Source organism: Ahaetulla prasina, chromosome 17 (assembly GCF_028640845.1).
Source record: "Ahaetulla prasina isolate Xishuangbanna chromosome 17, ASM2864084v1, whole genome shotgun sequence".
Lineage (NCBI taxonomy): Eukaryota > Metazoa > Chordata > Lepidosauria > Squamata > Colubridae > Ahaetulla > Ahaetulla prasina.
In genome coordinates, this window is record NC_080555.1 from 4,777,076 (window position 1) to 4,800,682 (window position 23,607).

General features: G+C 43.0%; 3 protein-coding genes, 1 long non-coding RNA gene and 2 other non-coding genes across 8 annotated transcripts in view; 3 read left to right on the plus strand and 3 right to left on the minus strand.

Moving 5' to 3' along the window:
- Positions 1-2,224: 2,224 nt before the first annotated feature.
- POLR2G (RNA polymerase II subunit G) lies at positions 2,225-9,006 on the plus strand. The gene is made up of 8 exons (XM_058160803.1): positions 2,225-2,353; positions 4,039-4,148; positions 5,991-6,150; positions 6,261-6,311; positions 6,437-6,502; positions 6,762-6,833; positions 7,935-7,968; positions 8,750-9,006. The coding sequence occupies exons 1-8, from the start codon at positions 2,342-2,344 to the stop codon at positions 8,761-8,763; spliced, it is 519 nt and encodes a 172-aa protein (XP_058016786.1). The 5' UTR covers positions 2,225-2,341; the 3' UTR covers positions 8,764-9,006.
- A 1,201-nt stretch (positions 9,007-10,207) lies between these two features.
- LOC131186914 (U2 spliceosomal RNA) lies at positions 10,208-10,398 on the minus strand. Its single transcript, XR_009152447.1, has one exon. It is a non-coding gene; the product is annotated as a U2 spliceosomal RNA (small nuclear RNA).
- A 2,713-nt stretch (positions 10,399-13,111) lies between these two features.
- LOC131186865 (uncharacterized) lies at positions 13,112-15,857 on the minus strand. The gene is made up of 2 exons (XR_009152425.1): positions 14,714-15,857; positions 13,112-13,500 (listed from the first exon to the last, which is right to left on the minus strand). It is a non-coding gene; the product is annotated as an uncharacterized LOC131186865 (long non-coding RNA).
- On the minus strand, positions 14,205-14,343 carry LOC131186906 (small nucleolar RNA SNORA57). Its single transcript, XR_009152440.1, has one exon. It is a non-coding gene; the product is annotated as a small nucleolar RNA SNORA57 (small nucleolar RNA).
- An 87-nt stretch (positions 15,858-15,944) lies between the features above and the next one.
- C17H11orf98 (chromosome 17 C11orf98 homolog) lies at positions 15,945-20,787 on the plus strand. Its single transcript, XM_058160112.1, has 4 exons — positions 15,945-16,079; positions 17,076-17,200; positions 17,598-17,695; positions 18,840-20,787. The coding sequence occupies exons 1-4, from the start codon at positions 16,041-16,043 to the stop codon at positions 18,953-18,955; spliced, it is 378 nt and encodes a 125-aa protein (XP_058016095.1). The 5' UTR covers positions 15,945-16,040; the 3' UTR covers positions 18,956-20,787.
- A 431-nt stretch (positions 20,788-21,218) lies between these two features.
- Positions 21,219-23,607, plus strand: part of LOC131186483 (neutral alpha-glucosidase AB-like) — a 41,285-nt gene continuing 38,896 nt past the window's right edge. For 2 of the 3 annotated variants that reach the window (XM_058160107.1, XM_058160109.1), the window contains exon 1: positions 21,423-21,526. In XM_058160107.1, the coding sequence (XP_058016090.1) occupies positions 21,438-21,526 (89 nt within the window). In that variant the 5' untranslated portion in view covers positions 21,423-21,437. Of the gene's footprint in view, positions 21,527-23,607 lie in introns of all 3 variants that reach the window. The other variant, XM_058160111.1, reaches the window with a different exon arrangement.

The following is a 23,607-nucleotide window of genomic DNA, read 5'->3' on the forward strand; positions in this document are numbered from 1 at the left end:
TGATAAATCTACGATTATGATAATATTATACAGAGTAATATCTAATATTAAAGGTTATTTTTTTAAATGATGATATTACAGGAGGTCTCCAAATGCGCCCTCTCAACTTTCACTAAACTTCAAATTCTTCATAGAATCGTAGAATTAGAAAACTTTAAATTTAAAACACCAAGCGTCATGTTTAAGAAGACTACAAAGTATTATCTAAAAAGGGAAGACACAGTACAGTTCTAAAAATTGGCCTCCTTGTACCTCTACAGTACAAGAATAGCAGAATAACAGAGTTGGAAGGTTAGCAAACGGGCGATCCCATCCCCCTAAAAATCAAACCAAACAGAGTTGGAAGGGACCTTGGAGGTCTTCTAGTCCAACCCCCTCTTCAAGTAGGAGACCCCTACCGTTTCGGACAAATGGTTGTCCAATCTCTTCTTGAAAACCCCCAGTGATGGGGAAGGAAGGAAGGAAGGAAGGAAGGAAGGAAGGATAGCAGAATAACAGACTTGGCAGGGACCTTAGAGGTCTTCTAGTCCACCCCCCCTTCTCAAGCATTATCCCATTTCAGACAATTGGTTGTCTAATCTCTTCTTAAAAAACTCCATTTGTTGGAGAAGGGAGGGAGGGAGGAAGGAAGGAAGGGGAGAGAGAAGGGAATGGAGGGAGGGTGGGAGGGAGGGAGGGAGGGAGGAAGGAAGGAAGGAGAGAGAGAAGGGAAGGAAGGAAGGGAGGGAGGGAAAGAGGAGGGAGGGAGGAAGGAAGGAAGTAAAAAAGAATATCAGAATAATAGAATAACAGAGTTGGCAGGGACCTTAGAGGTCTTCTAGTCCACCCCCCCTGCTCAAGCATTATCCCATTTCAGACAATTGGTTGTCTAATCTCTTCTTAAAAAACTCCATTTGTTGGAGAAGGGAGGGAGGGAGGGAGGGGGGGAGGAAGGAAGGAAGGAAGGAAGGAAGGAGGGGGAGAGAGAAGGGAAGGAAGGGAGGGAGGGAGGGAAAGAGGAGGGAGGGAAGAAGGAAGGAAGTAAAAAAGAATAACAGAATAATAGAATAACAGAGGTGGCAGGGATTGTCTAACCTCTTCTTAAAAAACTCCATTTGTTGGAGAGGTGAGGGAGGGAGGGAGGGAGGAAGGAAGGAAGGGGAGAGAGAAGGGAAGGAATGAAGGAAGGGAAGAAGGAAGGAGGAGGAGGGAGGAGGAGGAGGAAGGAAGGAAGTAAAAAAGAATATCAGAATAATAGAATAACAGAGTTGGCAGGGACCTTAGAGGTCTTCTAGTCCACCCCCCCTGCTCAAGCATTATCCCATTTCAGACAGTTGGTTGTCTAATCTCCTCTTAAAAAACTCCATTTGTTGGAGAAGGGAGGGAGGGAGGGAGGAAGGAAGGAAGGAAGGAAGGAAGGAAGGGGAGAGAGAAGGGAAGGAAGGGAGGGAGGGAGGGAAAGAGGAGGGAGGGAAGAAGGAAGGAAGTAAAAAAGAATATCAGAATAATAGAATAACAGAGTTGGCAGGGACCTTAGAGGTCTTCTAGTCCACCCCCCCTGCTCAAGCATTATCCCATTTCAGACAATTGGTTGTCTAATCTCTTCTTAAAAAACTCCATTTGTTGGAGAAGTGAGGGAGGGAGGGAGGGAGGAAGGAAGGAAGGGGAGAGAGGAGGGAAGGAAGGAGGAGGAGGAGAAGGAAGGAAGGAAGAAGGAAGGAGGGAGGAGGGAGGAAGGGAGGGAGGAAGGAAGGGGAGAGAGAAGGGAGGGAAGGGAGGGAGGGAGGGAAAGAGGAGGGAGGGAGGAAGGAAGGAAGGAAAAAATATCAGAATAATAGAATAACAGAGTTGGCAGGGACCTTAGAGGTCTTCTAGTTCACCCCCCCTGCTCAGGCAGGAAAGAACCCCTATATCATTTCAGGCAAGTGGTTGTCCAGTGAACCCCTATTTCCATTTAGGGGAGGGGTCCCTAAATTCCATGGCCCAAAAACGGGCGCCTGCCTGCGTCCTCTTTATTTTGATTGAAAAGAAACCCAGAAAAGACTATATTATACATTGGGTTTCCACTGCAGCTGATTGCGCCTGCGCAGTGGAGCCCAGGATGGTTCCAAAGCCCTTTCGCTTCCCTCGGGCCGCCTGTTCCTTTAAGGAAGGGGTCTCCAACCTTGGCAACTTTCAGACTTGTGGACTTCAACTCCCAGAATTCCTCAGCCAGCAAAGACCCCCTGCTTTAAGGCGCTTTTGGAATGGCCCGGCGCCGTCTCAGCCAATCAGTGGAGAGGAACGTTGCAACATTTTACCCGCGGGCGGGGCTAAAAAGCCTCAACGTTCCATCCGGTCGAGAAGCGCTCCGCTGGGGAGGATGTTTTATCACGTGAGTGGAAGCGGGTCGTGGGGATGGGGCGTCCACGCGTGTACGGGCCGGGCCTCGCGGAGGGCGGCTCCTAGCGCGGGAAAAGGCGTGTTTGTGAACCCGCGGGTATTTATTGCGGGCCCTTTTAGAGCGCTTTTTGTTTTCCTCTGCCCGTGTTCCCCAAACACGTGAAGGTTAATTCAGCTTTTTCTGTGCAAGTATCTTTTAGATCACTTTATGGACTTATATAAACTTCTCTTTTTTAAAATATACACATATAAATGTATGTATGAATAACATACATACATTTATATGTATGTATCTTATATATATGTATACATATGTATCTTATATGTATGTATACATTTATATGTATATATATATATGTGTATGTATGTATCTCGAATAACCAAAGACCTACATACATACATATATATATATGTATTTGTTTTCTGAGGTTTATATATGTATGTATGTATCTAATAACCAAAGACCTACATACATACATACATACATACATACATATATAATATATACATATATATACATATATATATATCTCATTCATCATCTTCAGGCTTCAGCTTCGTGCTTCTGGGAGCAATGTGCTTCGTGCTTCTGGAAGCTGAAGCCTGAAGATATATATATATATATATATATATATATATATATATATATATATATATATATACACGGGAGAAAACCCAACAACCAAAGACCTACATACATGTATATATATGTGTGTATATATATATATATATATATATATATATATATATATATATATATATATATATATATATATGTATACATATGTATCTTATATATGTATATGTATATGTATATATGTATATATGTATATGTATATGTATATGTATATGTATATGTATATGTATATATGTATATATATATACAAATATGCAGTAACATCCATCATATTATGACAACAATCATATTTTTTGTTTTTTAAATGCCGCCAGGTTCTGGGCTGTTTTGGCCCCGGAAAAATTGCCTTCTGGAGTTAATAAAAATAATAATAATAATGGTGTGTGGTTTGTTTCCATCCTAGTTTATTGGATAAGCCACGATGAGGCAGTAGCAGAAGAAAGATTCTGGGATGAAAAGTCATAGTAGTATGTTGTAGTAGTAAGGGAAGCTCGTTGGATGATGTGCCTGTTCATGATGCTGGCAAATACTGGTGGAGGGTTTGCTGTTAACGCCAGAATTTAATAATAATTTAAGGCAGAAAAGGTCTAGTTGGACGAAAAAAAGAAATCGCAAAATAGAAAGACTTTGCAAATAGAAAGAGAAGGACTGTGGCAAACAAAAGCAAAGATAGTCCCAAGCAATCAATCAATCAGGCTAGAACTGGAAGGGACCTTGGAGGTCTTCTAGACCAACCCCCTGCTCAAGCAGCAAACCCTATCCCATTCCAGACAAATGGCGGTCCAGTCTCTTTTTGGAAATCTCCAATGATGATTATTGTTATTATTATTAAAATGACAATCAAATGAAAGAAGTGTAAAATATTCACCTGCTCCACCTGCCTACTTCACTGGGTTATTGTAGACCACGTCAGAGGGGGTGCGGCGTCTCTCGTAGGCTGCCTTGAACTGGGAGGAGAAAATGGGGAAGGTATAAACATTAGCGCTGAGCTGTCCGTCATGGCTACCATTGTTTTCTCTCTGTGGATCTTTTGGGTTTAGATCTCCTTGGAGCATGAAATCCTGCTGCATCCTCGGTACTTCGGGCCCAACCTTCTCAACACCGTGAAACAAAAGCTTTTCACGGAAGTGGAAGGGACCTGCACCGGCAAGTAAGAAAAAGGGATCCAGGGAAGCTGGGTGTCTTTGCCGGTAGCGGATGGCATTGAAATAACAAAAACGAAAAAACCCAGCTTATCGGTAAAACAAATGTGTTTTCTTAACTGATTTCCAAGAATTTGGCAGAAGTTGGAATCTGATATTCAGATATATAAATATCTGAATTGATACTTATTAAGGGTTCCGTCCTGCCTTTATTACTTTGTAAGTAACTCAAGGCGTCAAACAGAGTCAACACTTTCTCCTCCTGTTTTCCCCCAACAACAACAGCCCTGTGAGGTGGGTTTATTTATTTATTTATTTTATTAAATTTTTATACCGCCCTTCTCCCGAAGGACTCAGGGCGGTGTACAGCCGAAATAAAATACAGAGTATATACAATTAAAAGAGATTAAAATAAACTATTACTAAATGGCCGGTAATTAAAAGATTTAAAAATTTAAAATATTACTAAAACCCCAATTTAAAATCCACTATTTATGCCAGGTTGGGATGAGAGAGATGGATTGGCACAGCCAGCTTTCCTGCCTAAGGCGGGACTGGAGCTCATCGTCTCCTTGGGATGGGCCCAAAGTCACCCAGCTGGCTTTCATGCGGAAAGCGGGACTAGAACTCCCAGTCTCCTGGTGATTGGCTCAAAATCACCCATCTGGCTTTTACGCCTAAGGCAGGAGTAGAACTCACAGTCTCCTGGTGATTGGTCCAAACTTATCAAACTGGCTTTCATACTTAAGGCGGGATTAAAACTCCCAATCTCCTGGTGATTGGTCCAAACTTACCCAGCTGGCTTTCATACTTAAGGCAGGACTAGAACGCCCAATCTCCTGGTGATTGGCTCAAAATCACCCATCAGGCTTTTATGCCTAAGGCGGGACTAGAACTCACAGTCTCCTGGTGATTGGTCCAAACTTATCCTGCTGGCTTTCATGCCTAAAGCCGGATTAGAGCTCACCGTCGCCTGGTGATTGGCTCAAAGTCACCCTGCCGGTTCTCACACCTAAGGGCAGGATTAGAACTCACCGTCTCCTGGTGATTTTCTTGCCTATGGCGGGACTAGGACCCACAGTCTCCTGGTGATTGGTCCAAACTTATCCTGCTGGCTTTCATGCCTAAAGCGGGACTAGAACTCAGTCTCCTGGTGATTGGTCCAAACTTATCCAGCTGGCTTTCATGCTTAAAGCGGGACTAGAACTCATAGTCTCCTGGTGATTGGTCCAAATTTATCAAACTGGCTTTCATGCTTAAGGCAGGATTAGAACTCCCAATCTCCTGGTAATTGGCTCAAAACCACCCATCTGGCTTTCATGCCTAAGGCGGAACTAGAACTCACAGTCTCCTGGTAATTGGTCCAAACTTATCCTGCTGGCTTTCATGCCTAAAGCCGGACTAGAGCTGACCGTCGCCTGGTGATTGGCTCAAAGTCACCCTGCCGGTTCTCACACCTAAGGGCAGGACTAGAACTCACCGTCTCCTGGTGATTGGCTCAAAATCACCCAGCTGGTTTTCTTGCCTAAGGCGGGACTAGGACCCACAGTCTGCTGGTGATTGGTCCAAACTTATCCTGCTGGCTTTCATGCCTAAAGCGGGACTAGAGCTCACCGTCGCCTGGTGATTGGCTCAAAGTCACCCAGCCGGTTCTCACGCCTAAGGGCAGGACTAGAACTCGCTGTTTTGGAACCCAGTGCTTTAACCATTGCACCAAATCTGGCTTCCCCTTATAAATCTGAAAATCTCACGTGGGGGGGGGGGGAAAGGAAATCGGCCAGTAATTTCTGGAAATGAAAAAAGAGAGAAAGAATTGGCTTTGATTCCCGTATTCCACATCTCCCTTCCAGGTATGGCTTTGTCATCGCTGTCACCACCATAGACAACATCGGGGCGGGCGTCATTCAGCCGGGACGCGGCTTCGTCCTTTACCCCGTCAAATACAAAGCCATTGTCTTCCGTCCGTTCAAGGGTGAGGTAGTGGATGCCATTGTAACTCAGGTGAACAAGGTGAGCCCCCCCTCCCCCCCATATACCTGCTGAGACCGTAAAAGAGATGTTTCCAGGGGGGAGGGGGAAGAGAGAGTTTGTAAGTTTAATTTCTGGTTTTTGTTGCCCAGGTTGGCCTCTTCACCGAGATCGGGCCGATGTCTTGTTTCATATCCCGACACGTGAGTGGACTCGTGAGGGTGGAAAGGGGGTGGATAGAAGAGGGAGCGATTCCGGGCGAAACGGGCCAAGCAAGCCAAAGATCCCTGCTTGGCTGTTGATTCCCAGATCCTTGTTCTCTCCGCAGTCGATCCCGTCAGAAATGGAGTACGATACGAACTCCAATCCGCCCTGCTACAAGACTGTGGATGAGGTGAGGTTTTTTTCCCCCCCTTCCTTAAAGCATGCTGGCTGGGGGATTCTGGGAGTTGAAGCCCACCCATCTTAAAGCATGCTGGCTGGGGGATTCTGGGAGTTGAAGCCCACCCATCTTAAAGCATGCTGGCTGGGGGATTCTGGGAGTTGAAGTCCACCCGTCTTAAAATGTGGTTGGAAAAACACTGTCCTAACCACTGCAACGACGTGAATTCTTATTGGTATTATTGTCTCTGTTGCTTTTTCTCCCAAACCAGGACATTGTCATCCAGCCAGAAGATAATATCCGACTGAAGATTGTGGGGACGCGGGTGGACAAGAACGACATCGTGAGTGGCCTCGTTTGAACGTTGGCCCTTTCTCAAATCTTATTTTGGCCGTTCGGGGTCCCTCCTGTTCATTCGTCCTCCTTCGTCTCCAATACAGACGGAGAATTGAATGATTGATGCTGTAGTATCTGCTGGGTGGGGGGAGGAAATCCGCAGAGCAAACGTGGAGGAGAAATAGTTTTGGCCAGTCTTTCTTTATTAAAATTACTTTCTCCGGGTTAAAAGCGGTAGCGGTGAGGGCCGGGCTGTTTTCCTGACACCGGTTGAATTCTGGCTTGCGCTGGCGCGAACCGCATCAGCACGATTTATTAAACAATCGTTTTATTTTATTTGTGTATCTGCCCATTTCACCCAGAAACAAACCGTTGGAGCTGGGAACGGATTAGTGGCTGAATCTGATCCTTCCAGATCTTCTCTGTTTAGATCTGTTTGAGGGAAAGAAGGATGGGAATTCGATTTTGGCAATTTCGGATCCATTTCCTCCCCTCCCTCCCCCCCCTCTTCCCCAGTTTTCGTGAGGACAGGGCCTGAACTAAAAGTCAGCAGGGCAAGAATCAGTGTCTTGTACTTGCAGTCATGAGGACTGGAAAATTTATTTGGAGAGAAAGGTCTTAGTTCAGGCAAGACTCCTTTTTGCATGTAAAAATTGTCTTTTGGGTCTTCCATGAGAGATGGGCACAGAATTCCTGTTCTGGAAATTTGGGATAATATAGGGCCACTTATGGGTTTTAACTAACCCTTCCTTCCTTCCTCCTTCCTTCCTTCCTTCCTTCTCATTCTCATTTCCTTCCTTCTTTCCTTCCATCTTCTCATTCCTATTTCCTTCCTTCCTTCCTTCCTCCTTTCCTTCTTCTCATTCCTAATTCCTTCCTTCCTCTCATTCTCATTTCCTTCCTTCTTTCCTTCCATCTTTTCCTTCCCATTTCCTTCCTTCCTCTCATTCTCATTTCCTTCCTTCTTTCCTTCTTCTCATTCCCATTTCCTTCCTCCTTCCCTCCCTCCCTCTTCCTCTCTCTTTCTTTCCTCTTCCTCTCTCTCTTTTGCTCTCTTTTTATCTCTCCTCCCTTTCCTCCTCTTATCTTTTTATTTTTCCTTCTGCAGTTCGCCATTGGATCCCTGATGGATGACTACCTGGGTACGTGGCTTGAATTGCTTGTCATTTTGTAAAATTTCCTCCCATTTGGTGAGCCTTTTTTAAAAAAAAAAAAAAAAGGAGAGGGGGAAAAAATTGGACAGAACCAGACAGTTTCGACTTACAAGTCCGGCCAAAATTTCCATCGCTAAGCAAAGACAGTTAAATGAGGTTTCCCTCCCCCAACCCACCGTTCAATAACCTTCCTTGATATGCTTGTTAAGCGAATCGCTGCAGCCATTACGTCAGTCTCACGGTTGCTAAGTGAATCTGGCTTTCTCTCTTCCCCCGCCCCCCCCCATTGTCTTGGTTTGTTGGAAGGTCGCAAAAGGGGATAACGTGACTCCCCCCTGGACACTGCAACGGTCATAAATTCATACTGGTTGCCAAATGTCCTGAATTTTGATGGGCTCGTCAACCAAACTACCGTTTTGGGCTTTTGGGGTGGGGGCGGGGAAAGATGATTCCCCCACGTGGCAAGGGGCCGGAATAGCTCAGGCTGGTAAGAAGCCTGTTATTAGAACACAGCAGCCTGCAATTACTGCAGGTTCAAGCCCGGCCCGAGGTTGACTCAGCCTTCCATCCTTTATAAGGTAGGTAAAATGAGGACCCAGATTGTTGGGGGGGCAATAAGTTGACTTTGTAAAAAATATACAAATAGAATGAGACTATTGCCTTATACACTGTAAGCCGCCCTGAGTCTTCGGAGAAGGGCGGGATATAAATGTAAACAAAAAAAAAATTGTCCTTTCACTTTGACCTTGCCTTTGTCTCTCTTCTCCAGGTCTCCTGAACTGAAGGCCCGTTTCTGTTTTAGTTCTCTTGCAACCACATTTTGTATGTTCTCCTCTTGTGTTCTCTTTCAACTCCATGGTCGTCCCTGGCTGAAGAAACGTTGCCCTGGCTGCAGTTTTAGGGGAAGGTTTTAGCATTCTTAACGAGTTGGGAGCGTCTTAGAAAGTCCGTTGTTTCTTGCTGGAATTGTGTGTCTCTGTTAAGCTTCTTTTTTCGGTCATTAAACATTTTTTTCTGTTTTCTGTTCGGCTTGCCTCCTGTTTCAAGTTCCTTCCTCCTCTTCTGTCTGCGAATAGAATATAATTAGAATAGGAATAGGAATAGAACAGAATAGAATTAGAATTAGAATAATAGAATAAAATAGAATAGATTAGAATTAGAATAAATAGAAGAATAGAGTATAGAATAGAATAGAATAGACTAGAATAATTAGAATAGATTAGAATTAATAGAATAGATTAGAATTAGAAGAATAGAATTAAATTAGAATTAGAATTATAGAATAGAATAGATTAGAATTAGAAGAATAAATAGAAGAATAGAGTATAGAATAGAATAGAATAGACTAGAATAATTAGAATAGATTACAATTAATAGAATATATTAGAATTAGAAGAATAGAATAGAATAGAATCCAACCCTTTACTTGCCAATTGTGATTGGACACATGAGGAATTTGTCTTTGATGCATAGGCTCTCAGTGTACATAAGGAAAATAAAACACATTCATGGAGAATCAAAAAGATACAACACGTAGTGATAGTCAAGGTTACTAATAAGCTATCAAATCGTACTAGGAAACAAGTAAAAACAATATCAATTGAAAGCTACAAGAGCAACATGGTTATAGTCGTAAGTGGGAAGAGAGAGATACTGGGAAGGAAGAGAAAAATAATAGTAATTTAGTGAATAGTTTGAAATACCCGCTCCAAAAACTACCTTAAATGGACCATAGAGGGATCTAGTCAGTCATATTTGTAACTCACTCAATATTTTAATTATTTCAATTAAACAGTTCAATTAATTGTTTGAATTAAGCAGGGGGGTTGGACTAGAAGACCTCCAAGGTCCCTTCCAACCCTATTATTATTCTATGTTCTAAGAGCTAAATATCCCTTCGTGGGGCCTAAGATTGGCTCATTTTATGATCTATTTGCACAATTAAACCCTTTTTAACCCACTCCTCAATTTAGCTTCCCCTTCCTACCACGAAACTAGACCCATTTTATGATCCCTTAGGCACGTAAGAGTCTTTTTCACCCTTACACCAATATAGAAACTAGGTGACCTTACCTTCCAAATAATCATTCGCACACATGCGCAGAACAGTACAAATGTGGCACAACTCTACAGAACTTAACCACTAAAGAAACGAAGATCATCAGAAGATCTCACTACATAAGGAAAACATTGGATCTATTTTTTAACCAATGGGATTCCTCCCAGGGGGAGGTGCACCATTCCCGGAGGTACTGCAATACCAGGCCGATGCTTGGAGTGGACGGAGCAAGCCCCTATTCCATCTCCCAGTTCCAAAAATCCATTTAATATGTAGTCCTCAAATAGAGGACATATCAGATATTAAACTGATAAGAACAGATACTACACTTGATCTTAGCCAAAAGGCCGAGAAGCGATACTGAAAACAGGCGGACGCCGGCTGAGACTCCCCTGCGGAGGCTCCTCCAGGTTTTGGGGAGCGCGACTCGGTGGCAAAAAGATCCCAGGGGATCAATTCTACTCAGCTCTTTGCCTGGGCTGGACCGCAACAGCATCTCCCGTGGGGCGATTTGGGGGTGAAAATGGGGGGTTCTCTTCCCCTCTGTGCGTTTCCCATCATGCCAGCTGGCTGCCAGGGTGGCCATTGGTAGAATATTTGCATAGGATGAGTCACCCACTCTGTCATTCTCCTCCCCTGTCATTCCTCAGCTGGCCGATGGGGGCACTAGCACCCGTCCTCCGCTTGCAAAAGGGGCTTGGAGGGCAAAGAAGGGCTGGGGGGCTGGGCTGCTTCCCGACCAGGTGGGACCCCGGAACTCTGCCGCAGCATCTCCTGGACAGGATCCACCAGCCCAGCATGATGGGCCCAGATGTCCTCTCCTCCCGCCCCCCCGCCCCCCTTGGCAGCTACGTTTAGGCATCACACTGGGGCTTCAGTCTTGAGCATCCATGCCACCTTTGTGGCTCAAAGGGGTCCTGAATTACCAGGGGGTGGGGGGTGGGGGGTTGCATCAGGATGTATTTGGGGAGGGAAGAGGAAGGAAAAAAGAAGAGACAAAGAGACAAAGGGAAAGGAAGGGAAAGGAAGGAAGGGTGGGGAAGGAAGAAGAAGGAAAGACAAGGCAGGAAGGAAGGAAGGAAGGAAGGAAGGAAGGAAGGAAGGAAGGAAGGAGGCAGGAAAGACAGAGGGAGGGGAGGAAGAAGAAGAAGGAAAGACAAGGAAGGAAGGAAGGAAGGAAGGAAGGAAGGAAGGAAGGAAGGAAGGAAGGAAGGAAAGACAGAGGGAGGGGAGGAAGAAGGAAAGACAAGGAAGGAAGGAGGGGAGGAAGAAGGGAGGAAGGAAAGGCAGGGAGGGAGGAAGGGATGGAAGAGGGAAGAAGGAAAGAGGGAGGAAGAGATGGAAGAGGAAGGAAGGAAGGAAAAAGAAGGGAGGGAGGAAAGAGGGAGGAAGAAAGGAAGAAAGGAAGGGAGGATGAAGAAAGCAGGGAGGAGAGGAAGGGAGGAAAGAAGGATGGAAGGAAGAAGGAAAAGGGAGAAAAGAGAGGGAGGGAGGGTAGGAAGACCAAGAAAGGAAGGAAGAAAAAAAGGAAAGAAAAAGGAAGGAAAGATGGAGGGAGGGAGGAGGAAGAGGAAGAAAAGATGGGGAAGGAAGGAAGGGAAGACAGAGGGAGGGGAGGAGGAAGGAAAATACACGGAGTTAATCTGCCATCCATTCCAAGGTTCGGAAAGTTGGGCTCAATTGTGGCCGTAAGTCGGGGACTCTTTTATTGGACCTGCCTTGAAGAAAGTTATTTATCTGATTTTTGGCACGATCGGACCAGTCTAAAATACAGCATTGTTATGAGTCCTCATGTGGGTGGATGCCACTGACGGTTTGTAAGTGCAAAGACCAGCCATAAGGCATTTTTTTTCAGTGCAGTCGCAACTTTGAACCGTCGCTAAATGAGAAGGTTGTAAATTGAGGACGGCCTGTAGTGAATTGGGTCTGGAGTCAGTTTAGCCACGTGCTTAAGGGGACCAAACTAGAAAACTGGGAGGTGGTGAATTCTAGTTTCACTTTAGCCATGAAGGCTGGCTGGGTGCCTTGGTGCCATTCCCTTTCTCTGTTCAGTCCCCCTCACAAGGTTGTTGTGGGGATAATAGGAAGGAAGGTGTGTTGGATGCATTTACCACCTCGCATTATGTGCAAAAATTAAGGCAGGATACGAATAAATATTTCTTTTCTCTAGCTATAGCAGTGATGGCTAAACTTTTTGCCATTGTGTGCCAGGAGGGAGGGGGCGGAGGGAGGTCCCACGCACACATGCCAACACCCATAATTCTGTGCACCCCACCCCCATGCATGACCCCCTCCGTTCCCGGCATGCAATGGCCTGTTAGAGGCCCGTTTTTCTCTCACCTGGCTCCAGAGCCTTTCTGGGAGTCTGGGGAGGGCAAAACGGCCTTCTCTGCCCCTCCCATCACCCGGGAGGTCCTCCAGTTGGCTTCAGAAGCCCAAAAATCAGCTGGCTGGCGCGCACATGCCCACTGATATGGCTATGTGTGCCACCTGTGGCACGCATGCCACAGACTCACCATCACGGAACTGTAATATCCATTGAGTGGAGTGGTGCGGCGGCCTAGAGGTGGAGTTCTCGCCTCACAATCAGGAGGCTGTGGGTTCGATTCTAAGTAGAGGCAGAGATTTCTCTCTGGGTACACAGAATATTATCTACTGGACAAAACTCTGCACTGGAGACAGGCAGGGCATCTGGCCAGTAAAACTCTTTGCTAGTTCCATTCAGTTGCCCAGACTCCACCCTGCAAGGGATTATGGGGTCATTAAAAGATGATGAGTATTAAACAAAAGCTGCTTGCTCTGTTCTCCAAGATGGTAGTTGTGTTGTCCAAGAAATCATAAATCAAAATTCGTGGTTTGTCTGTAAATCAAGCAATACCCTTTCTGTTATGCGCTAATTTACAAGCTAGTTGTTAATGTTTTGTTATGCACCATTGAAACAGCAATTTGAAAGTGTTATAATTTATCCCACAGAAACTCAAGTTTTTCAAAATGTAATTTATTATACAGAAATGAAAGGGGGAAAAAAAGGGAAAACAATCCACATCAAAGAAGAAAAGACAATAAAAGTGCGACAGTTTAAGAATTTTTATTTCATTAGATTAAATTGGGCCTTCATTTAAACTATGAATCAGGGTTATGCACCGAAGTAACTTCGATTGTCAAATTATATTCAATCATTCTTAGTAGGTGCCAAATTTAAATAGGCTGTAGGATGCCAGCTCTGAGATTTACTGATCTTTTTTAAAAAATGACATCATCACATTTGTTTCCAAAAATGTAATTATTGGTAACGGCTTTGAATAACTCAAAAAGTACATCTAGGAACAGGCAAAGAAATACATCAAATTAATACACTGGAGGTTATTTTTTCCGACACTCTTTTCAAGTCAGTCCTGGGTGTCTTCATTTTGTTTGCCGATCTTCATTTTTCTTGGTTACACCTCAAGCTTGTCCAAACCCTTGTCAAAAGGAGAATTAAATTAGCACAGCGACATGCTAACACAATGTGCTCAGACCAAGAAGCCACATTTTCTACTCATGCTATACAACCCTCCCCCAAATCTCTCACCCTTTTGTAATCTAGTTGCTTACATGAAATCATTTCCCCCCAAACAGATTCATCGATTATCCAAATTCAATTTTTCACTTGCAAGTTTTCGTTCGTTGTATTCGTCAGCTAGTATTGTTTTATTAGGTTGCTCTAAATCGCCCAGAATCCCTTAAGGGCAGATGGGTGGTGCAGAAATTTAATAAATAAAACTCAGAAGATGTGGATAAAGTTTGCTTTGCAGGTAGTCCTTGACTTACAATTATTTGTTTAACGACTGATTTGAGGTTGCAATGGGACTGGGGAAAAGTGACTTATGACCATTTTTCACAATTATGACCGTTGCAACACACCCCCCCAATAAAAATTCAGACTCTGGCCAATTGACTCATATTTATGACGGCGGCAGTGTCCTGGGATTCCGCTTTTGTGACCATCTGGAAAGTCAATGGGGGAGCTAGATTCACTAGCTTAACGACTTGCAACGATTCCCTTAGCAACAGTGGCAACGATTGTCGTAAAATGGGACACAAGCTCACTTTAACTGTCTTTTGCTTCGCATCAGAGATTTGTGGTCGTACGTCGAGGACGACCTGGGCGGTAAAAGGGAATTCGGCGTGTCCCAGCGCTTGAGGATAGAACCAGCGGATGGGAAAACCGTCGGCACCGAAGACATGACATTGGGCAGGATTTTTTACCTCCGCACATTACAGGAATGGGTACGGGAAAACCCAATCATGCCAAGAAAGGGAGGCGTTGGATCTTTCAGGAAGAAGGAAAAGAGACGAAGGAAAAAAAAAAGGGGGGGAGGGAGAAAGAAAGGGGAAAGAAAAGAGAATTTAACACCAGTCCAACTTCTACCATCTTTTAATGTTTTAGCTTGCGCCTCCCATCCTCCACAGCCATGGCTGTGGAGGATGGGAGGCATGGTGCTCCCAGGCTTGGAAAGAAACAGAAACAGTTTTTTAGGAGAGAATAAGTGGGCTCCCCATGGGGATGTAGGATTTACCTCTAAATTTCCCTGCAGGAAGGTTTGCTTATGGGGGGTCTTCTGCAGAAAGGCAGCAGATTCCCTTCGCTCTATACATTGAAGACATGTCAGGATTAAAGTGGTCCTTTCTCACCTGTTCTTCTTCCTGGAGTCTCATCTCCTACAACCCTAAAAAGATCTTTTTAAGGATCAAGTTGGCTTTTAGCTCCCACGGATTGGATGATGGCTAAGAATCATCGCTCTGGGATCTTTTTTGAGATCTCCTGTTGTTCTTAAGTTGTCGGGGATCTGCGGCTCAGCCTTTCTCCAACCTCCACGTGGCTTCCTACCGTCTCAGAGCGGATCTCCGATCAAGGCATTGCAACTCCTCCCAGCAATCTCGGACCTGGGGTCTCTCCCGATAGCTCACGACTTTTCCTGGGGAGGGGGTATTCAGGACGCCCGTCTCCATATTTTTTTTTTCTGGTTTCTTGCCCTGCTGGGAAGCCAGATCGGCGGCTGTATAAAAGGAAGAGAAAGAATGGGAAAGGAAGGAAGGGAAAGAGAATGATAGAAAAGGAGGGAAAGGCAGGAAATGAAGAAAAAGGAAAGAAAATGAAAGGAAGGAAGGAAGGGAAAGAAAAAGATAGAAAAGGAGGGAGAGAAAGGAAAAGAAAAAAGGGTAAGGAAGGAAGGAAGGAAAAGAAAGAAAAAATGAAAGGAAGGAAGGGAACGAAAAAAGTGAAAAGAAGGAAAAGAAAAAGGAAAGGAAGGAAGGAAGGGAAAGAAAAAAGGGAAAGAGAATGAAAGAAAGGTTAACAGAAAAAGGAAGGAAGAAAGATAATGAAAGAAAAGGAAAAAGAAAGACGGAAAAGAAAGAAAAGATAGGGAGGGAGGGAGAAAAAGAGAGAAAGGATATTATTATTATTATTTATTATATTTGTATACCGCCCATCTCCCGAAGGACTCAGGGCGGTTCACAGCCAATAAAACAACAGAAAACATATAATACATATAAAACAGCAAAAAGAATAGACAATTAAATTCAGATGATGCCTTTTAAACCCCTGATTTAAAAACCCCAATTTAAAACTACGTTCAAGCTAGTCCTTTATTAATTAATATTAATTAATAAACCCGGAAAAAAGACGAGCTCTCTCCAGGGCAGGGCAAAATCAAAGGAGAAGCACACGGACTAGGAATCCACTCGATCCCCTTGAAGAAAGAAAAAAAAACCAACCTACCTGGCTTTCCTTCCTTTCGAAAAGAAAGCGAGGCGGCCACGTGGCCGATCTATAAACCCCCCCCATGGAGTGGCCCAGTTAAGGGAGGAGTCAACCCCACCTCCCTTTGTGATTGGTCGTTTCGTTTGGACTAATCAGAGCGTAGCAGCCGCCTCCGACGTCTGTGTCACGTGATCCGCGGCGCCTACCCGGAAATCAAGAGCCGTGGTAAAGAAGTCGGCCACGTGGTTTTCCAGCATGGTGGCTCCTTCCGGGAAGATCAACCGGCCGCGGACGGTAATTAATTCTAACATATTTAAATGCTAGAAAAAAAAATTGAAGTGCTTATTTCTTAAGGGGCTTAGATTACGGGTATCATTTAATTATTTATTTAATTCTAGGCTGCTTAGGAAATAAAAAAAATTAAAGTGCTTATTTGTTAAGGGGCTTAGATTAGATCTATCTATCTATCTATCTATCTATCTATCTATCTATCTATCTATCTATCTATCTATCTATCTATCTATCTATCTTATAAAAAAATAAAAATAAAATATTTATTGTTTCTTCCCTAATCAAACATCTCAATCTAACCATTTCAGCAAGTTTGACAGTTCTGTATGTTTACTTTGAATAGAATAGAATAGAATAGAATTTTATTGGCCAAGTGTGATTGGACACACAAGGAATTTGTCTTGGTGCATATGCTCTCAGGGTACATAAAAGAAAAGATACGTTCATCAAGGTACAACATTTACAACACAATTGATGGTCAATATATCAATATAAATCATAAGGATTGTCAGCAAAAAGTTATAGTCATACAGTCATAAATGGAAAGAGATTGGTGATGGGAACTATGAAACGATTAATAGTAGTGCAGATTCAGTAAATAGTCTGACAGTATTGAGGGAATTATTTGTTTAGCAGAGTGATGGCCTTCGGGGAAAAAACTGTTCTTGTGTCTAGTTGTTCTGGTGTGCAGAACAACTATCTATCTATCTATCTATCTATCTATCTATCTATCTATCTATCTATCTATCTATCTATCTATCTGTTGTTGGATGATGCAAATATTTATCCCCAGCATGTTTAAACTCAGTTAAATTAGGGGTTTTAGTCTATTTATGTATGCCTGTATATATGTAGGCTAATGTAGATGTTTATCACAAGTCTGGTTAAACAGGCTTGGGATAAAGATATGCTTGATGTGCCCGACTGCCATTTTTCTGCTGTTTATTTCGTTTTTATGGCGGCGGCTCCTTGCAAACTCTTCTCCTTCTCTTGTGTCAGGAGCTGCGGAAAAAACTCTTCAAACGACGCCGGGTCCTGAGTAAGGAGAAGAGAAAGAAACACCGGATTGTGGGAGCTGTGGTGGATGAAGATCTTATCACCGTTCATCACCTGAAAAAGCGATCGTGCGTCATATTCACTTTGGTTGATTATTTATTGCTGGGAAAGAAAAATATGCAAGCCAATTAAAAAACTGTCATATAAAAAACTCCCAAGTTATCTTTCTGACCTGGTGAATCCTGGGATTTGAAGTCCATCCCTCTAATTGCATGCTGGATGGGGAATTCTGGGCGTTGAAGTCCATCCCTCAAAATATGCTGGATGGGGAATTCTGGGAGTCATAAAATCTACCCATTTTAAAAGCATGCTGCCTGGGGAACTCTGGGAATCGAAGTCTACCCACTTTAAAGTTGGTGAGGCTGGAAAGCACCTATGTAGAGGATCAAATTGGTTTTTGTTCTAAATTCACGAGTTGACCTTAACATGTCTTCTCCGTTTGTAAATTCTCGTCTCTTCTTCCAGATCCAGTTCACGGGCAAACATTACCCTTTCGGGAAAGAAGAAAAGAAAACTGCTCAAACAATTGCGTCACACTGCTAAGGAAAAAGCAGAAATGCAAGGTAAATTCCCTTCCCTCTAGTTGGAGAAAATGAATTTGGATGTGCGTCATTCATAGAAGGTAGAAGACAGAAGTGTTCTGCACCCAGAGGGAGTGAGATAGGAGATCTGAGTTCCTTTTTCTTCTCTCTCTTGTGATCAACGCCTAATTGATGCCTTCAAAGGATTTCCAAGGATGGTTTGATTTTGCTATACTTCCTTTTTTTTTCTTGGAATACCGTGTTTCCCCGAAAATAAGACCCTGTCTTATATTTTTTGGAACCTAAAATAAGCGCTTGGTCTTGTTGCCATGCGCTCAAAAGCCCGATTGGGCTTATTATCAGGGGATGTCCTATTTTGGGGAAAACAGGGTAGTACAAGTAGTATGAGATGAAATAACAGGAAAAAAAAACCCTGCTCTTTGATTCTGGAGTTTATAAAGGTCTAAGTCAGGGGTCTCCAATCTTGCTCCCTTTAAGACTTGTGGACTTCAATTCCCAGAGTTCCTCAGCCAGCTTTGCTGGCTGAGGGACTCTGAGAGTTAAAGTCCACAAGTCTTAAAGGGACCAAGGTTGGAGACCCCTGGTCTAAGTAGATGGAGGTGAATTGGTGAATTGGCTAATAAAACAAGAGGAAGAATTAACATGAAAAAAATGCACGGGATGGCTGAGAACGAATTCTAAGGTTATCCATCTTCTTAGCTGGTTTATTAAAAAGCAGGGTTTTTTTAGAATACAATTTCTGCTTTGTCCCCCCCCTCCCCCCGTTATTCCATCCTTCTTGGATCATTTAGAATTGTAAGGTTAGAAAGATCTTCCAAAGTCACCCATCCTAACATTTGCAACCAATGAAAACTTCAGATAGTCCTCGATCTATATTCTGCGTGCTTGCTAACCATCTCACATTTATGACGCTGTGATTTGCCAGCCGACTTCTGGCACAGTCCGTAGGGGAGTTTGGATTTTTCTTTATGGCCGTATGACTCGCTTAAGGACCATATCGCTTACCGACCAAAATTCACAATTGGGATTGTAAATAGAAGATTGTCTGTACTTTACCACTTGCTGGAAATTGGATCAGAGATGTGGAGGAGAAGGCAGCTTTATGGCTTTGTGAACATAGTGACTTTTTTTTTTTTTACTATTTCCATCTTTCCTTTTTGCACAGTTGATGTTTCTCCAGCTCAGGGTGGAAAAAGGAAGAAGAAAAAGGAGGCAACTCCAAAAGACTGTCCAGATGTTGAGATGGTGGCAGCTGACATGACACCAGGATTGGAAAGCTGAACCTGGCTTCTGACATCTTGAAAACCTTTTCTCTTTTCCAGCCTACCAGTGACAGCATTCCTAGTCGGGGTAGGGCTGTGGGGGGTGGGGAGAGGAGGAGGAAAAATCAGGTTACCAAAAACTAGAAAAATCGGCTTTTGAACCAGTTTAGCTCCATAAAGTTTGTTTGCTTTTAACTAGGAATTTAAACCCATCAGACCACGGTTTGAAAGGGTGTGTCTGATCCCTTTTCCTTTTGGCAAGCAGCTCCCAATTCCTGAATGTGAGGACTTACAAAATCGTTTAAAGTTTAGCTAGTCTGAAGTTGTACCTTCAAAGGGGTGCTTGATAAGACGGAAGCTTTACATGTAAGGTGTGGAGAGGTTTAAAAACTTCAGTGGCTGTGCCAGATTACGGCACAAATACCTGGAACCGTTCCTGTGTGCAGTTAAAGTGCATCTATATGAGATGCCAATGTTTTTCGACGTTGGCAACCAATTTCAACTGAAAGAGAAGTGCACTGGCAGAGATGTCTGTTTTCAAGTGTTCAAATTGTCTCTGTTCTTATCCATATAATAAACTGGGGGGGAAAAAACACCACCCTGTGTCTTGCTTTAGTTTTTGTGTGTGTGAGTCTGTTGTCAGGAAGAAGGGAAAGAATATGGCTGGTCAGTACATTGTGTTAAGGCATGGTGCATTTGACAATGGTTATTGTCTAAACACAGCTAAAACTATGAAATAACTGGGAGCCAGTTATGTCCAGAAAAGCATATTGACTGGTCCAGGTTCTTGCCTGTTGAAATCGGCAACACTGAGCCATATGAAATTATTAACCATGGCTAATAAACCACAGGGACTGGGCTGAGTTAATATAATAATAGTTCAAATTATTACAAATCTGCAGGATTGTCTGGAACGCTCCACATCCTGTTCTCCTGGTTACCTTCTGGGAAGGGGCTTCTTGGTATCTGAAGCAGAGCATCCAAATTCGGTCACACTTTTGTTCCATATAGCAGCAATCTTATGAACTCTCAAAATTTCCTCCTTCCGCTATGGATTCAAAATGGACAGTGATTAATATACTGGGGGGGGGGGGAGGTGTAGGTATATATTAGACAGTTAGAACAATTAATCATTGAAACAACTTGCCTCCAGAAGTGGTAAATTCTCCAACACTGGAAGTTTTTAAGATGAGATTAGATAATCATTTATCTGAAGTGGTGCAGGGTTTCCTGCCTAAGCAGAGGGTTGGACTAGAAGACCTCCAAGGTCCCTTTCAACTTGTTATTCTATTCCCATTCCATTCCATTCTATTCTATATATATGTATGTATATAGCAGATGGGTATGGGTAGATAATGCGCTATTGAGATCAGGCAACAGGATTTCATTTTTTAATGTATGCCAGTGTGCTCAGAATAAAAAAAAACCCGACAAGGTTATCTTAATTGTTAAATTGAACTGAAGCTGCCCAACATCCAACAAGAACAACTGAATATGTTTTGAATATGAAGTTATTAACCATGATTAATAAGCCACAGGAACTGGGCTGAGTCCGTATAATAATAGTAATAGTTCCAACTGTTACATGTTACAGGAGCTGCCCAGCTGCATCCAAGCAAGACAACTGAATATGTTTTGAATATGCAGTTATGAATATGAAGTTATGAACCATGATTAATAGGGGACTGGGCTGAGTCTGAATAACAACAGTAATGTTTCCAAGTGTTACATTTAACTGGAGGCTGAAACAATATGATTCTTGACGAATGTATCTTCTTTTATGTACACTGAGAGCATATGCACCAAAGACAAATTCCTTGTGTGTCCAATAAAGGATTCTATTCTATTCTATTCTATTCTTTATTTATTTATTTATTTAGTCACAACAGTATATATAAAAATAAGCATGAAAATAACTATATAATATATAAGCATATATATAAGCGTAAGCAGTGGTGAGATTCAGGTAATTTAACAACCGGTTCTCTGCCCTAATGATTTCTTCCAACAACCAATTTGCCAAACTGGTCAGAAAGTTAACAACCGGTTCTCCCTAAGTGGTGCGAACTGGCTGAATCTCACCACTGAGCATAAGTATGTAATAACTATATTAATTAGATATAATGAAACAATAGGACAGGAACGGTAGGCACGTTTGTCCTCTTATGCACAAACTTATGCTCTTATGCATGCCCCTTAATTCTATTCTCCCTTATTCTATTCTATTCTATTCTATTCTATTCTATTCTATTCTATTCTATTCCTATTCCTATTCCTATTCCTATTTCTATTCCAGCCCGCTTCGAGCTGTGCGGAACGCTTGTTTCAGAGTCGAAGAACCCGGTGGGACACTTTTTCCGGTGACGCTCTAGGTTCTCCGTTTTAATTCTTCCCCCATGCGCGGGCCCAGCGTGCGCAGGCGCAAAAGAGGAAAACAAGTTGGGGGGGAGGGAAAAAAGGGTTTTTTTTAACCGTTTCTAGGCGTCTCGGCCGGTGCCTGCATGTCCGCTCTGTGCGATCCGGCGGGGGTAGTGGGGCCTCCGGGGTCCGCCCCGAGCCCCAAACCGGCCGCCGCGCCTCCGTCGCTCAGGTAGTTGGGGGGCGGGGGGGGGGAAGAGGAGGGAGGCCACCGAAATCATTGCCCCCCACCCCTTCAGGGTTGCCATGGTGACCGCTGGCCTTTGCAAAGGTGCAAAATGGGTGCAAAGGCTTTGCCAGGCCTTCCTCACAGGGGGCAGCCGACGAGGAAGAAGATGGGTGGAGGGGAGTGGAAAGGCTTGCAGTTAATTAGCTTGCCATGAATTAAAGGCTTGCAATTAATTAGCTTTTTAAAACGAGGATGGTACTGTCAATGGACAGTAAATAAACTAGGGGTTCCCCCCTCCCCCCCCAAAAAAGGCTGGCTTTTTAAAACGATCAATAATATAAAAAATAGGTTTCTTTCAAATGAGGGTGAAGGTTGAGGTTTAGCAAATGCTATTATTTTTTTAAAAAAAAAATGAGGATATGATCAGTAAATGTCATTTTTTTTTTAAAAAAAATACATGATCAGTAAATTTTAATTGTTTTAAAAATGAGGATATAGAATAGAATTTTATTGGCCAAGTGTGATTGGACACACAAGGAATTTCTCTTGGTGCATATTGAGAGATGTTGAGACTCTAGAAAGAGTGCAGAGAAGAGCAACAAAGATGATTAGGGGACTGGAGGATAAAACATATGAAGAATGATTGCAGGAATTGGGTATGTCTAGTTTAACAAAAAGAAGGACTAGGGGAGACATGATAGCTGTGTTCCAATATCTTAGGGGCTGCCACAAAGAAGAGGGAGCCAGGCTGTTCACCAAAGCACCTGAGGGTAGAACAAGAAGCAATGGGTGGAAACTGATCAAAGAAAGAAGCAACTTAGAACTAAGGAGAAATTTCCTGACAGTTAGAACAATTAATAAGTGGAACGACTTGCCTTCAGAAGTTGTGAATGCTCCAACACTGGAAATTTTTAAGAAAATGTTGGATAACCATCTGACTGAGATGGTATAGGGTTTCCTGCCTGGGCAGGGGGTTGGACTAGAAGGCCTCCAAGGTCCCTTCCAACTCTGATGTTATGTTATGTTATATGGTCTCAGTGTACATAAAAGATACGTTCATCAAGGTACAACATTTGCCAGCAACAAGTTATAGTCATACAGTCATAAGTGGAAAGAGATTGGTGATGATATGATTGATCAGTAAATGTTAATTTTTTTAAGAGTCTGGAGATGATTTTTTGTATTTTCTTTTATGGATTGCACCAGGGAAGCTAAGCCAATTTCGTTGTATATGTTAAGTACAATGACAATAAAGACACTACTCTACTTATTACTATTACTATTTTTATACCATTACCGTTACTATACTATAACCCAGGGGTCATCAACCTTTCGGACCTCAGGGACTACCAAATTCATAATTTTAAATCCCACGGACCGCTAATATAATTTTTTTAAAAAGATAAACAGTATTTAGTGCAATATAAAAAATGCAAATAATTTTTCTGCGGACCACCAAAATTTTCTCGCGATCACCAGCGGTTCACAGACCACTGGTTGGTGACCACTGTTATGTACAATGACAATAAAGACTCTACTCTACTCTACCTATTACTATTACTATTCTTATACCATTACTGTTACTATACTATAACTTGTTTCCTCAAAAATAAGACATCCCCTGATAATAATTCCAATCGGTATTTTGAGCGCATGCACTAAAAAAAGCCTCCCCCCCCGAAAATAAGCCCTCCAAAAAACTATTTAAATGCAGAGCTGGAAATCAGGTAAGACGGCAAAAGGAGCCCATCTTGTTCCATGTGCCTCAAAATAATAAGACCTCCCCAAAAATAAGGCCAAGCCCTTATTTTGGGGTTCAAAAAATATAAGAGGGTCTTATTTTTGGGGAAACACGGTACTATAGTATGATGATTAATAAAGATTAGGGTTTTTTAAAAAAATGAGGGTATGATGATCTATGAATGTTTGGGATTTTTATTATTTTTTTTGAAATGAGGATGAAGATGATCAGTAAATGGTGGGGTGTTGTTGTTGTTTTTTAACTGAGAATAAAGAGGACGATGGCTAGTTCTTCCCATGGACATGAAGCGTGTGATCTTGGGCCAATCTTTTTCTCTCAGAGA

Coding starts and splice junctions, on each gene's coding strand:
- POLR2G (XM_058160803.1), top strand. Junction 4,149..5,990: donor GAAGGGACCTGCACCGGCAA/GTAAGAAAAAGG, acceptor TCTCCCTTCCAG/GTATGGCTTTGTCATCGCTG. Junction 6,151..6,260: donor TTGTAACTCAGGTGAACAAG/GTGAGCCCCCCC, acceptor TTTGTTGCCCAG/GTTGGCCTCTTCACCGAGAT.
- C17H11orf98 (XM_058160112.1), top strand. CDS start 16,041: ATGGTGGCTCCTTCCGGGAAGATCAACCGGCCGCGGACG. Junction 16,080..17,075: donor AGATCAACCGGCCGCGGACG/GTAATTAATTCT, acceptor CTCTTGTGTCAG/GAGCTGCGGAAAAAACTCTT. Junction 17,696..18,839: donor GGAAAAAGCAGAAATGCAAG/GTAAATTCCCTT, acceptor CTTTTTGCACAG/TTGATGTTTCTCCAGCTCAG.